The sequence below is a fragment of the Balaenoptera musculus genome, chromosome 12 (genome assembly GCF_009873245.2).
Source record: "Balaenoptera musculus isolate JJ_BM4_2016_0621 chromosome 12, mBalMus1.pri.v3, whole genome shotgun sequence".
Lineage (NCBI taxonomy): Eukaryota > Metazoa > Chordata > Mammalia > Artiodactyla > Balaenopteridae > Balaenoptera > Balaenoptera musculus.
This window is the reverse complement of record NC_045796.1, coordinates 35,876,067-35,891,197: the sequence shown is the minus strand read 5'-3', so window position 1 is coordinate 35,891,197 and position 15,131 is coordinate 35,876,067. Positions and strand designations below refer to the sequence as shown.

Sequence of the window (15,131 nt, the reverse complement as noted above, 5' to 3'; positions counted from 1 at the left end):
ATTCTTTCTTGTTGACAGAAAGTAATTCATCATGGGTCTTGATTTTCTCATGTTCTTAGTGCTATATAACCATTTAGTCATTTTTTAAATTGCTATAATAATTCTGTCTCCTTTATTTCTCTCTCTAAAAATAGTAGTTTCCTTCATCTACTCATTTCAATGGCTTGTAAATACTGCTGTCTGCTCTCTATTTCAGGGATGACTTCTAGCTGCATCAGTTACACAGACACCACCCAGAGGACCCTGCTTGACTTACTCACTCATATGCCTCCGGATCTGAGTAACTGGAGAGTTGAGCATTTTCAGGATCTGCATGTTAGCTCTGTGGTATAATGACTGATGTCAGCCCGAACTTTGCCAAACATCTCTCATCACTACCAGTTATGTACCATTCCAAACTATTGGGCTTGCTCTCTCTTTCTGGAGCACAGCCCCCTCTCACATATTTGCAGTATGGATTCAACAATATGACAATCATTTTCTTTCCTTAAAGTGCCACTGCTGCAAGTGACAAAAATAACTTGTTACTGTTGTCACTGCCTGGTGGGGGAGGTAGAAAAAGGAGAGATGAGAAGTTGCCATAACTAGTCTGGATGTGTTTAACCCTCTATCTTTGTCCAAAACTATTCTATTCTCCGGGCCCGACTCAAACTCCTGGTTATCTAAACTCCCTGGGACTTTGATGTTTTCTGGAGAAAAATAGCAAGCAAATGTTGACTTCTATGCTGAGCCTATGGTTTTTAACTTGCTTTAGGCTTGGGCCCTGGAATTCATTGGCAGCCACAGGCTTCTGTGAGCGCTGTTTTCTTGATTTAAAAAAAAAAAAAAAAAAAAAAAGTGCTATGTTGCACAAAATAGGCCATGGCAAGCTTTCCATAAGCTGTAAGGACAGTCGAGGGACGCAAGGCTCAGCCAGGCAAGTAAATACACATTTAATAGAACGGTAACATGGATCAGGAAAAAGTTATTCTAAAGCGTAGTGTCAAGAGAGAAAGAATACACTCGCCGTTTATTTAATGTTTTCCTTATGTTTCCTCAGAGCAGCACTTATTCCTTGACAAGCTTTTCCTGCCCACTGCATCTAGTTCTTTTCTGGGATGGCTCAAGAACTGCATCTTCTCACTGTGTGTGTTTATTTATTTACACGCCCATTCCTGTCCTCATCCAAACTAACATATGTCTGCACAACACACAGTGAAAAAAGTAAATTCTTTCTTCGTGTTTATTTCCCTGAACTTGTTCACCAAATTGCTTTTTTACATCCCCTTTTGCAATCTCATCCCATCCGGCTCAAGTATCCCGGATTAGAAAGGCCGTCTCTGGAGTCCTTTTCAAAGGGAGCCTCCCACAGCCTTTAAATCCCCCACGTTTTATGGTGCAGATATTCAGGATCTGAGGTATTAAGAAGGAAAGCAAAGCTGACTGAGACGGGCATAGAAAAGTAGAGTAGCTTCTTTTTTGGATAATCATTATTGGAATTGTCCTGTTGTCTGCAACTTCTCTGGTTCAAAGTAATAAACTCGGTCATTCTCAACTGGACATTATGCAACAGATAAAGGAAGGGAGTGTGTGTGTGATGTATGGAAAATACAGTTCCACCACAGAAACAGAAATCTTGCAAATGGGAATTTTTAATTAAGCCCCAAATCATAATCTTGATGGGTTGTTGTCTTCCCCATAATAAAGAACCTAAAGAAAACTATTCCTGCCTCCAAAATTCCAATACAGGTATACAAAGTAATAAATGATATTTAATTAAGGAATTCATATGGGAAGACCCAGTCTCTCAGCTTCTAATTTTTAGCACCTTGACAGGAGTGCCTATTTCATGTTCCCTTCCTTTTGCTTCCAGGCCATTTCACCTCCTCAATCCTCACTTTTGGGATGTATAACAGCTACACCATTGACGTCTTCACAGACACAACAATTTGAAGCACTGCAAGCTTGAAAATGGAATGGCTAGACGCAATCACCTTTTTCTCTCCTCTCATTTATCAACACAGAAATTAAGGCAATCCGGTAACAGGGGTTACAAATAGATAAAAGAGAGAGAAATACAAATCTTAATTGTTCCTGCAAGGTTTTAGCTATTTTCTAAACCTAAATTATTTGAGCATAAGAATTAGCAAGGTGTCTTTGAATCAGGGACTTTTTTCAAAGCCACCTCTCAGAAGTCTGGGGCTGTGTAAAACTGTAATGCTGTAGAGTGCAGTCCTTGCGACAGTCTGTGTAATAGAACACATAGGACAGATTTATGTTAAAAATCACTTTGGGGGCTTGTGACTTTCAACTAAATACTTCTTCAGAAACTACTGGAAGCTCTTCGACTTGTGCTACTGGCGAAAAGAGGTGGGAAGCTACCACCGACTAATAAGAGCCAGGGTGTGTACCCCGCTCTGAAGGGCCGGCCCTCGGCTTTCCCACCCCGGGGTGGACCAACGAACCTTATTTTTCGCTGCCAAGGGCCCCTACCTGAACTTGGAACAGAAGGAAGTAGTGGACCCTCTCCTCTCCTCCCCAAGCCGGGAAAAATCTTTCCAAATCTCATTCCCAGTCCCCCAGATGAGAAACCAAATTGCACAAGAGATCTCGAGAAGATTTGAGAGACAGAGAGTGAGAGAGAGAGAGAGCGGCGCAGGGCGAGGGCAAGCAGACTGCGGAGGGAACTGCCTGAGGGGAGGAGGAATCTTCCAGAGGCTCAGCAAAGACTCCGTTTGGGAGAAAGTCGCAGCACAGTTGGATTTCCAAAGGTGTGTGAGCGCACACACCTCTGAGTCCTACCCGCTCCGGGCAGGTAACGGGCGGCCGACCTGACCACCAGTGCCCACTGAGCTTCCCCTGGACCACCCGCCCGGCGCCCAGCTGCAGCTACTTCTGCTGAAAGAAAGAAAGGAAAGGAGAAAAGCAACAGAGGAGGGGCTCAAGAAAGCTGGGAAGGAGTCCTCAGCCAGAAACCCTGCAGCGATCTGCCAAGGGGGCGAGAAGCGAGCTTCCCTGGGGCAGTGGTTGCGCGCCGGCGCCGGGAGTGGAGGCGCGAGGGAGCCGGGACGCGGGCCCCCGGGAGCGGAGTGCGCCCAGCCTGAGGCGGTTGAGACCGGCCGGCGTCGGGGGCGGGGAGGGGGGAGTCTCGCGGCCGCTGGACCGTCCACCTCCACGGTCTCAGCCCGAGCGCGCCCGCCTCTCCCCGCGACCGCGACCCTTCTGAAGAGGGGCTCTTCTGGGCACGCAGTGCCTCCCCCCACTCCCTCCGGCTCCTGTTCTCCCGCCTTCTTTGCAGTGTCCAGAGATGCTCCGCCGCAGACCCGGGACCCCTTAGGCGCCTCTTCCCGTCCCTCTGCCAAATCGCGACGCCTGTACTTTTCCAGCTCCCTCTTTCCCTCTTGAAATTGAAAGTTATTGAGGTCGCTCAGGGTTGTTGCTCCAGCAGTTTCCTTCCCCGCCCCCGAGCTCCCCCCGCCCCCAGCAGCCATCCCCCTCCCCTCCCCCCTCCCTCGCCCCGTCCCTCCCTCCCTCCCTCCCACCCACCCTCTCGCCCTCCCTCCACCACTGGAGCGGCTCCTGCTCGCGAACAGCAGAAGCAGCTCGGGGTCTCTCCGCCGCCCCTTGGCCATGGCCGCGGTGCTGACGGCGCCCGCTCCCCTCCGCTCCCGGGGCCCCCGCCGCTGCCGCAGCAACCTCTAAGCCCAAGGGGCCGCCACCGTCGCCACCGCCCACCCGGATCCCGCCCGCGGCCGCCGCCGCCGCGCACCATGCTACCTGCGGCCGCCCTGGCGAGGCCGCTCGCTGCTTCTGGAACCCTCACTTGCGGCACTGACAGCCACCGTACGGGAGCCCCCGCAGCTCAGGGCTCGGACAGTTTGAAAGTACAGTAGTTGGTTTCCCTGACCACCCGACCCGCTTCGTTTGCCATCCCAGCTCGCCTATCGGATCTGAGTGGAGGAGTCCGCTGCTTGGATTCTCTCTTGCTCTCCATATACGCCTAACACCTACGTGTATTTCTAAAACATTCAATATTAATTAACAATCAAAAGAAAAAGGAGAAAAGGAAGGGAAATATTACTGGGTTACTATGCACTTGCGACTGATTTCTTGTTTTTTTATCATTTTGAACTTTTTGGAATACATCGGCAGCCAAAACGCCTCCCGGGGAAGGCGCCAGCGAAGAAGTAAGTGCAGGCTTTTTTACGCATTTGCTCCCTCCCGCCGCGTTCACCTGTCGGGTCGCTTTGCCTGTCCTGAGTCGGCTCCCAGAGGCAGTGGTCCTCCCACCCAGCACCCCACGCCTCGAGAGGAGGTAACAGTTTAGGCTCCTGTGTTGGCGTCTTTCACGCCTTTCTCTCCGCGCCCCTCTCTTCCCCCGCATCCTTCTGGGTGCCAGAGTCCGGCGGACCCGGCGCTAAGGTGGCTCCCGCACCCTCATAATTTCAGGTTCGCGGAAAAGTTCGGCCCTTCGTTAGACTAGCTCGAGGGATTTGTGCTTTCCTCCCGAGACTTGGACGGGGGCCTCGAGCCCCCAGGCATCACGGACGCCCGGACGGCTGGACGCCCCTGACCACTGAGTTCCCGCCGGGGAAGGCGCGGCCGCGGCGCCCGCTCACCTTGCGTCGCCGCCTCGCTTGGGGAGACCTCGCAGGGTCCTCCCGCGGCGCTGGGGTCGCGAGGAACTCTCCCGCCCCTCGGGAAATGGCGAGCGAGCGCCTGCGCGGCCGCTCTACCCCCAGCCACGCACGAGTGGAACCGAAGGGCGCGCGGGGCGCTCGGGGTTCGCGTGCCTGCGCGCTTAAGGAGACGCTCGGCGTCCCAGTACGGGGGATGTGAGGGCTGCCGAACCGGCCGCTGGGAGCTGGAGGTGCCAGGTTTCCAGTTACAGTCTTGCCTGTCACGCGTGAGCGCTTTTACCGTCTCAGGCCCTTTCAAGTGGGTCCCCTGGGGCAGACACACACACTGAGGGTGGGGTTCCCCTAAAGACTCAGGCTCGCCTCCTCGCTGCCCCTTATCCCGATTCCAGTTACTTGGATGGTTGGCTTGTGAAGACTTCCTAGGACAGTGCCCTAGCTGGGATGAAACGGGCACCGCCCCCCCACCAGGGCACCCTCAACCCGGGTTGGTCTGTTTCAAGGTGGCGTCTTCCGTAGATGAGGAGACAGACCCGAGAAAGACACCTCTCCCTGCCCCTGGGTAGCCCGGCGCGCTGGCCGCTCCGCTCCGGCGTATGTGCAGGCGTGGGGAGTTCCTTCGCAGATAGAACCGAGGGCGACCCTGGCTCCAGCGTGGGGTCGCTGGCGGGGACTGGGAGGGAGAAAACTTCCCGGGGCGCAGAGAGCGATGCTATTGCCTTGACCGACTCGGACCTCCGCCGCCCAGGAGCCAATGACGCTTGGCGGCGCCTGGTCCCGCGCGCAGAGCCACCTCGGATCGCTGGCCCGCGAAGCCCCTGGGGGCAAGCTCGGGTACAGCGCAGAGGACACAGCACAGTCTTGTGTGAGATGGAGATTTTAGAAATCGCTTCTCCGCCACAGTTTGTGCCCTGTCTCTGGACGTGAGGGACCCCTGAAAGCTCCCTTTGTGCCGCTTGCCTAGGGCAGACAAGGTTTGATTCACCTGAAAACTGCTTCTAAGAAACGCTGTACCAAAGCGCCAGGGGCTCCCGCCCGGCCTCAGCGCCTCTAGGATCGCGTAGCGGGGGGCAGGAGGGCCTAATCTAAGCACGTCGGGGCATCCGATTTATTATGCTTGGCCTCTGGATGGTTGTATTCTTCGAAACTCCTCCACTCATCCTTTCACTCGAGACTTGCGGCCGCCTCCCAAAAGAAGTGGCTTAGAACTCGAGACTTGCCCTCGCGTCTGGCGGTCCCCAGGTCCCCTTCTCGCAGAGTCCGGCCAGGGGAACTGAATCGCAGGTCGGTGGGGAGAGAGAGGGATGCTGGGCACAAGCGCACCCTCCTGCTTTCCATCCCTCTTCCAGCCAGTGCCCACCCGGCGCCCATGGCCCACACCCTCCTTCACCCCACTGAGGACCCCGGGGCCAGGAGCCACACAATCGCAGGGGAGGGACGGGGTCCTGAGTGTCAGAGTGGTCTCCGATTGCAGTTTGGGGGGCCCTGTTTCTGATGGAAGACACCGGAAAGAAAGCTGGCCATCCATTCGTTCTCACTTCCCCCCAGCAAGGACAGCGGTGCAGGAAGCTGCCCAGTGGTGCTGCCCCAAGTCTTCTGGGAGCAGAGGGGGGATGGAGCACCCCTAGGCTCCGATTAGAGAGGATTTACAGAGTCCAAAGGCGAGCTGCTTTTTGATCTGCCTTAATCTTCTCAAGGCCAAGTCAAAGGCGCCCTCTTGTTGTGTAGTGGGGATGAGAAAGGGAGTGGGTGGAATTGTGTTGAAATTCCGTTTGTTCTGTGGGTGTGGGGCCGGGAGAGAGCTCCCCTAGCAGGGGATGCTCCTTGCTCCTTCACACTTGAGTCTGCCTTTGCTCCTGGGGTTTGCTGATGCAATCCTGGGAGAGGGGCGACCCCTTGCGTTCTCCGAGGAGACAGAGGAGACTCTCTTGGCAGGTGCAGCATGGGGTTTGTTGTTGTTTGTTTGTTAGGTTTTGGTTTTTTTAGAATGGGGAAGGAGTAGAGGGTAAGGTCCAGAAAATCAAGGTCAAATTGCAGGTGTACAAACTCGTTTCTTTGGAAATCTCTGAAAAAAAACGTTTTCTCAAATAGGGACTGGGAAAAAGTTGTTTAAATGAAAAATAAGGTAGTAGTCAAAGGTATTCTAGAAAGAAACGGTCTTTCCTATTTTTGCTTCAAGAGACAATTAAGGTATTTAACCTTTTGGCCTATAGATAAATAGCTTCACTCTCCTAAACTTTTAAATCTTAACTAATGATAGAAATTTGGGGTGTAAGAACTATTTTTCAGAGTTTTTAAAGTGGTCTCTTGAATGTTTTGGTAGAAAAGTTTCTTGCAAAAACATGTTCATTTGCAGTGTTAAATGTTATCAAGTCTAAGGAACCATGGCTAATCCGCAGATAAAGCAGATACAGCTATCTATATCAGTAATCTCCTGTTTCCCTCAAGGAATTGCTATTCCATTTATCTCTACTTTGTTGCAAACTAGTGATCCTGTTTCCTCTTATAGAAAAAATAACATTTTAAACAGGAGTTTTGTACTTTAAAAAAATATCTATTATGTTATGGATGAATAAATACTCAATAACTTTTTTACCTGCTTGGATTCATATACAGCTCCTAGAGTTGACTAAGTTGAATTTACTCAAGATAAAAATGAAATGCAATCCTTATTCAAAAATCCTCAACCAGAAATGTTTTCAGAGGATGTTAAATAAAGAATCCTGAATGGAGTTTTGAACTCATTTCCAGCTCAGCCTTTGCTGCTTGGTACAATCAGCTTCTGAATTCTAGCTTATCTGCTAATAAAAGTAAAGGTTATATGTGCCATAATAACCGCAGTACCGTACAATTGCACCACACTTTCACTTGAGTTATTCACTTGGGTCCCTAAATAGCCACTTGAAGTATAGAAGCAGGTATTAATATCCCCATTTTACAGGGAAAGAACCCAAAAAACAGAGGCTAAGTAACCTATACAAAGCCATACAGCTACTAAATGGAACTTATCTCCTGCTATTTATGCTATATGTTGGCCCACGTCAGAGAGAAGATGTCAGGCGTGTTAAATAATAAATCTGATGGTCTCAAAACCACCATTTATCCTATGTTTGTAGAAAAAGCTGTTCTAATTGGAAATTTTTGAACGATATTTATATGTATTATACATTAATGACCAATGTCAAAGAGTTAAATACCTGATAGTGATAATGAAGCTTGCTAAATATAATATAATATTATTTAGTTATTAAGAAGACATTGTAGGATCATATTATGCCAGAAGACTATTGTGAGAAACATCAGATGCCACTGTAGTACCCTTTTTATTTGATGCCATCTATTAATTGGTTTTTAATTGCTTAGATTCCAGATAGATCCAGCTTTTGAAAAGCCATTGTAGGCATAATAATTACCAAGCACTCATTGCACAATCTATAAAACTTTAAAAAATCTTTCATAAAGATGTTTGAAATAAAGGAGTAAGAACATAAGAGAAATCATTTTAATGGTGATAAAATGAAAACCGATTTACTGGAATACAGTGGTCATTGCTCATGATACCATTTTGGATGTTAAGCCATTCTTTGAGATTCTGATACACTCTTGATGATTACACAGCTAACCTGGAAAATAATAGGTTAACTACAAGACAGAAAAATCTTTCATTCTATTATGCATTTTGTCATATTAATTTTGAATGAAAGTGTATAGTTTGGATATTGGCTACAACGCATTTTTTCACCTGTCTACTTTTGTCACCAGTCTACCTTGTTTTTGAGTGAAACACTGTTTAATAGATGAAGATATGAGTAAAATTTGCTAGAGAAAGTATATTCTGCAACATATCATGTGATATCTGTATGAATCCAAGCCCCAAATTCAAACTCTTAGGCATTAATGGCAACATCTAAATATAAACAAAAGACACTTATTTTTGTGAATTCTAATTTAATCATCATTACACTACCAAAATTGTTTCTTAAAGTATCTCTTTGTTATACTATTTTAATTCTTTATTACTTCAATAAAAGGATTTTATTTATTAAGAACATTAAGGATGATAATTTTTGAATATTGTCTTTTTAGTCCCAAGTTATTCTATGTAAAGTAATTGAGAATATAATAAGCATAAAATTGATTTAATGGCATTACTTCAATATTTTTAAGAATGAAATATGAACGGTATTTTAACTTGCAAGTAGATAAGTTTTGTTGAATCATTTCTCCATTAAATATTTCCTGGAATTTAATATTCTACAAATTAGTTCCCCAGAAAGTGATGAATGGGAAATTACAGCATGTAGTTAAATTTGATTTTCAAGTTATTATGGGGAAACTCTTGCCACACTACTACAAAACAAGTGTATTAGTCATCTGATCGTTTTAGTCTGTTTTAATCTGGACAGAGATCTCCAGATTGCTACTGAGTATCTCAAATATTTTCTAGTTAAATGGTTAATCTTTTTTAAAAAATGCAATAGTTCTTTTGAATTCTATATATTATTGATAGAATACTGTGTGTTGTCAGAAACCTTTGTAGAGTTAAGACCACATGATCCCTCTGCAATTATAAGAATGAACTATCAAAAAATAAAACTATTCCACATACAGCAGTTTTCTAAATCATCTTTCCCCTCTTTATCTCTATCCAAATGTTTCATTTTGGACGTTGTCCTGACCTCTCTTCCCACTTCCTCACTATTCACTCTCCCCAGCCCCCAAAACATCCTTTTCCAAGCAGTGAATTCTTGAAATGCCATCAGAGTGGGTATTATGTTTCATGAAATGTAAGAATCAACTTTGGTTACCATTAGGAAAACATCATTCAGTTTTGAGAGCATGGTAAGGATCATGTAAGACAGTGTGTTGAAATTATATGTTTTACTTGGTTAAGACTATTTCTTCTCTGAACCGTGCATCATACACTGGCATTCTTTTGAGAATGATCATTTGAAAAAGTGTCGCATCATAAGTTATATAGATATTTTTTGCCTTGCTTTTGATTTTGAGGAAAAACGTGGGTTGCTTTCTTGACTGTGAATTTTTTCTTAAGATTTAAAATGATTCGATTATCTTAAAATTTACCGTTTGTTGGCCAACCTAGTAAATTTGAAATGCTTTGCAGTTATACCTTAACAAAACATGTAAAGTATAAAATACACATCTGTAAAAGACGCTGCCCATTTTTTCTATTTGTTTAATTCTGTCCATCAGATCTTTCCATTCAGGACTATTACTAGCATTCCGACTAAAGTACTTAACCAGCAATGCTGAAAAGAATGGAATGTTCCATTCTCAAGGATTGTCAGGGTGCTGAGGATGCCATTGAGGGCTAAGAAATCCCATCTTCTGCTCCAAAGATGTTTCAACAACATGCAACTTTTAGGCAAAATACCTGAATTCTTTTTACATATAAAAAGTTTGAATAATTTCAAAAACTCATTTAAAAAAAAACATGGCTGCAGGTGCCTCTTCTCTGATAATATTTCCGCCTTATTTATATTCTTGGCGAGGTAACTAGGTAACTGGGTAACCTAGGTAACTAGGTCTAGTTACCATCTGCTGTCACTAAAACTGTTCTGGAAGTTTTTAGGGAAAATTCAATGGTACTAAAGGAGATGATTGCCCAATTAAATACATATTTAATGGCCTTTAACTGCTTTTATGCTTTATGCCTTATGCAAGTATCTAACCCAGTCTTCAAAATACTACCTTATTAGGTTTCCATCTGACCTTTAAGAATTTGATGGATAGCAGCAAACATCATAAAATCATGGTACAGACTGAGACCTAAGAAGTCATTGAAGGAGAATTCCCAGTGTATGTTGAGAAAAGTAGGCTAAGAAGTAGAAGACCTGGGTTCTACATCTAGCACTGCTAGTAATATCTGAATAACCCAGACAAGTCCCTTTACCACACTAAGCTGCAGTTCCTCATCTGTGAAGTGAGGTGATTGGTTAAAAATTTAGATCTAAGCAATTCTTATAGGTTCTTCAACTTTTAATCTTTTGGTATAAGAACATGAACCAGGAGTAGCGAGTTAGTTCTTCTAAACTTAGTTGTTTTATTCAACCAAGTTTAGTGGATGAAGATTAAGAATACAAAAAGGGACTTCCCTGGTGGTCCAGTGGTTAAGAATCCACCTTCCAATGCAGGGGATGCCAGTTCAATCCCTGGTCGGGGAACTAAGATCCCACATGCTGCGGGGCAACTAAGCCCTCAGTCCGCAACTAGAGAAGCCCGTGCACCACAATGAAGAGCCCGTGTGCGGCAACGAAAGATCCCATGTGCAGCAAATAAGACACGATGCAGCCGTTAAATAAACAAATAAATAAATAAATAAATAAATAAATAAATAAATAAAGAGTCAGAGGAGGAAAGAGGTCATCTTAAAAAAAAAAAAGAATACAAACAAATATAAGTATTCACTTATTATAAGTAAATCCATCATATAAAGATTAATAAGTAACTTATCAACATAGAGACTGAATTAATTATGATATTCCTCACCCATCGCAATATCTAGTGCCTGAAAACCATAGCCATAGCGTAAATCCACATACTCCATTTTTGGCAAGTCCATTTTGTCCTTGGGCTTAGAGTCACAGGGAGCTGGTTTGGAATCCCAGCTAGAAAGATGCATCAGAACTCCCCTACCATGACAGGAGTTTAGAAGTGGCCCTGTGATGGGACGGAAGCGGCAAGTACAAAGGCCCAGGTTTAAGCTTATAAGACCCTGTGCTATGACAGTGACTGATTGAGCACGAGAGTGCATATGAAGGGAAAAGAGGAAGAGAGCCATACTTGGCACTAAGCTTTGGCTTATAAGGACCCATGTCTGGGTGAAAAACAATTATGTCTATCTTTTTGATTAGAGATAATCAAAAAGAACAGGAAAGTAAGACAAGCAGATTTGTTAGGAAACTTATTTTCCTTTTGCGCTGTCTTTGAGGGCCAGCAGGGCATTTAGTAACTCTGAATCAAAGTTGCAGAGAGTTTCAGGAGCTGAAGATAAGCATTTTTGAGTTACTCCCATAAAAGGCATAGTTGAATACATGAGATAAAAATCTGGCAGTTTCTTGTTTATTGTTATTAAAATGTTTGCTGTGCTGACATTGAGACTCACTTTTACTGGTAGTATCAAAATAAGATGAATTACATTAAGGTACTTTGTCTATAGAATCTAATATATCATTTTCAACTGTGGTTTCTCATTTTTATAGCCCTTTTTGTGCTACGTAAGAAAATGGTCACTGGTATCAGGAGTGGTAATTTTACGTTGCCAAGTCTTCCACTTGAAGGTCATACTTGGAAGTCTCATCACCTGTGGAACAATATTCCTTTGCCACAGGATCTTAGGTAGACCTGAAAAACTTTATAGTAAGGAAAGATTAGTTTCCTTAAGGTGTAAAAATGAGTTTTTATATCGTTCCACTTGGATCTAGCATCTACTCATAGCATTCTACTTTCAAGCAGATTTCTCAACAAAGTGTGCTCTCTTAAAATAAGAAATTCTCAAGATGGAATGAAACTTGAAGGAATTCAGTCCATCTATATAATACGTGAACTACTTCTGCAGCATCCCCACCGAGTAATTGCCTAGCCTCAGTAACAACCAGGTTCCATGCCCTCTCTTGCTTCTTCTAGACAAGTTGGGTCTTCTGGATCAGGAAGCAGGTTATACTTTCTAGTGGTCTGTTCTCCTACTTCTCTTCTGAGCACTTGGCTGGGGCATGGGATTACATTTAGTCACCTTAAAACATCTTTCTAAAATGAATACATAATAATTCAATGCACTATATTCACTCCCAAAAATTGTCCTTAGAAAACTAGCTGGTAAGCATATTTATAATTATACTCCAATACAAAGCACATTCCTGAGAGTAAGTGGTAAAGCAGCCCCCATTTTATAACCACATAATACAAACCACCACCACACAATATAAAATAACAGAATTTGTGAAATGCTTATTTTAGAACACTATTTTCTTAACATATGCTTGATAAGCTGGTAAGAAAAAGTGCCGCTAGTTTCTCATTGTTAGGTACCCTCATACAATGGGACCTCACATATGTGAACACACAGTCATCTCGACAAAGGCTGTCATATAAGAAGAGACAGTATCAGCCACATTTAGATGATAAGAAAGAGGTACCACAGTTCTCAGAACCACTGTTATATTCACATACATTCTATCTTAATATGCATTTATATTTATATGTTAAAGTGAGTATTGTGATAATGATTATCATTTAAATAGCTGCTGTGTTTTAATCACCTGTGAGTGCCAGACTCTGTCCTTGATGTTTTTGCAAATATTATCTCAATTAGTCCTCACACTTACCTTGTAAGGCAGGTGCCAGTAGTCCCATATCAGTCGCCTGAGGTCATTCAACAAAGATGTGGTGGACCTAGGATTCCAGCCCAGGACTGACTCCAAAGCCCATGTCCTTCTTTGATTTTTTCATGTCACTTCAACTACTGGGATTGGTACTTGAAGCAATCATGGGAGTGTTTTTTCAAACGCTACCCCACTTTTTCTTTCCTTTACTCTTTGCTCATTATCTCTTCCTCCTCATTTAACAAACCACAAGTCTTCTTCAAACATTTACTCTAGAGGTTGCTTCTGGTATTCTAATACTCCTTCCCACATCTCTCTCTTTTCTCTGTCCTTTTTCCTCTCTTTCCTTAAACCTGCCCTATTGATGGTTTTTAAACATAGAAAGTTGCTGATTTTTTTTTCATTAGAAGCAATAGAATAGCACAGTTTATATGAAATAATCTAAGATTATTCTTCCCATCTATGGTGCACAATTCCAAGAGAAGACTAACTAAGGCATGAGAATGTGGGCAAAATCTATAATTTTGCAGTTGAATATCAAAATCCTTCTCTGTAATTTATAACCACAATAGATATTTCACTGGCTAGTTTTTGCTGTCCAGAAAAGTTATCTTTATGGTGCTTCATAAAATCTCTTATTTATATTACTTTTACTATGAGCATTAACAGTAACCTCCACTCCGAATTCTTGCTTTATGGGCCTTGGTACAGTGATTTTTCAACCCTGATTTCCAATTAGAATCACCTGGGGATCTTAAAAAAAAAAAAGCCAGACTCTATCTTAGACCAAATGAAGCAATCTCTGGGGATGGGGCCTGAACATCTGCATTTTCAAAAGTAGTCCTTGGTGATTCTAAGGTACAGCCAAGACTGAGAAGTACCACTGGACCCTTAATTCAAGGATAACTCTTACAGCTAAGCAACTGTTGAAAACAATGCCAGTTTCATGAGAGTTCGACAGAAAAAATAGGCTTGTGTGGAGTATGATAAGAGATGAGATATGTGTCGTTCGAACAGATAGTAGTTTAAAATATAAAGCAGTCTGATAGCCCCCGATTGTTGATCAGTTGAGTACTGTTTAACTTGTGGCACTGACTGGTGCAGACAAGACCATCTGATTGAGGATTGTCTCAGCCAGAGGGTCTAAGAAGACATAGCAGAGTGCACACAGTAGAACATGATGGTGAGTTTAACAGATACTGCTGCTGTTTTCACAGATAAGAACCCTGCTGCTAGGAGAGGTGCGATCAGGAGTGAGGGTGCTTGCTGCTGAACTATACCAGGGGTTAGGGAGGCAGTGAATAGAAGATGAGGTATCCGCCATACCCCTAATTTTTTTTCAAAGCTACATAATCATAAACAACTGTTTTCATGTCTTACCAGATGACGGTGCCCTAGAGTCCTCTTTGTTTTCAGGAAAAATGAAATGGTTAGAGAATGGCCTCTAATAAGAAATAAACATCCTTTTCTTTTATGGTTTCTACAATTACTGACTAACTTTATATTGACTACTGGTGATCAGTAAAACTACTATAAATAGCATAGTTGTAACTCTATCTTAATGGGTTAAGTTTTGCAGTAGGTTGTTTATTCTTGAACTTACTGTTCTTACTTCTCTCTTAATGTGCTCTTCTTTAAGTGGTTATCTTCATTAAATCTTGTTTATTATTCTTTTCTAATCCATGAACGATGTTCAAACCTTGCCATAAACCAGGGAAAACTCCATGTAAAAGTGAGGTGGACGTCTGGGCTTCCTGTCAGACTTAATTCTGTTCGTTAAGGGGGCTCCTTGGGAGAATTTGGGTTCCAGTGAGTCACTAGGCCAAATCCCAATAACCACAATTGCCAAAAGTAATTAGACTGAGGAAAGCCAGGCTTTTGGGGAGGAGGGTCATCAGAGCACGCTTGAGCCATTGCTCCGTGGTCAGACCTAGTTACTTGTCCCTAGGGAATGGGAGCAATCATGAGTTACAGAGAGCAGGAAACCCACCAGAAAACAATGCTTTTCCACCAATTTTTTTTTTCCTCAATAGGTTATTCATCCTAAGCATGCAAGAGATGGAAATGTGTCGCCAGTATACGTGCGCAGTGCAAATCACCGTCATCTTATAAACCACCTTGTCTGCCTGCATGAGGGCAGACGCACACATACAGAACTCCTGCTGTCATCACT

At 43.9% G+C, this 15,131-nt stretch overlaps 1 protein-coding gene across 3 annotated transcripts in view; it reads left to right on the top strand.

Annotated features, from left to right (window-relative positions):
- The first annotated feature begins 3,549 nt into the window (after window positions 1-3,549).
- Window positions 3,550-15,131, top strand: part of RSPO3 (R-spondin 3) — a 75,666-nt gene continuing 64,084 nt past the window's right edge. For all 3 annotated transcript variants that reach the window (XM_036872068.1, XM_036872070.1, XM_036872069.1), the window contains exon 1: window positions 3,550-4,166. In XM_036872068.1, coding sequence (XP_036727963.1) covers window positions 4,070-4,166 — 97 coding nt within the window. In that variant the 5' untranslated portion in view covers window positions 3,550-4,069. The remainder of the gene's footprint in view (window positions 4,167-15,131) is intronic.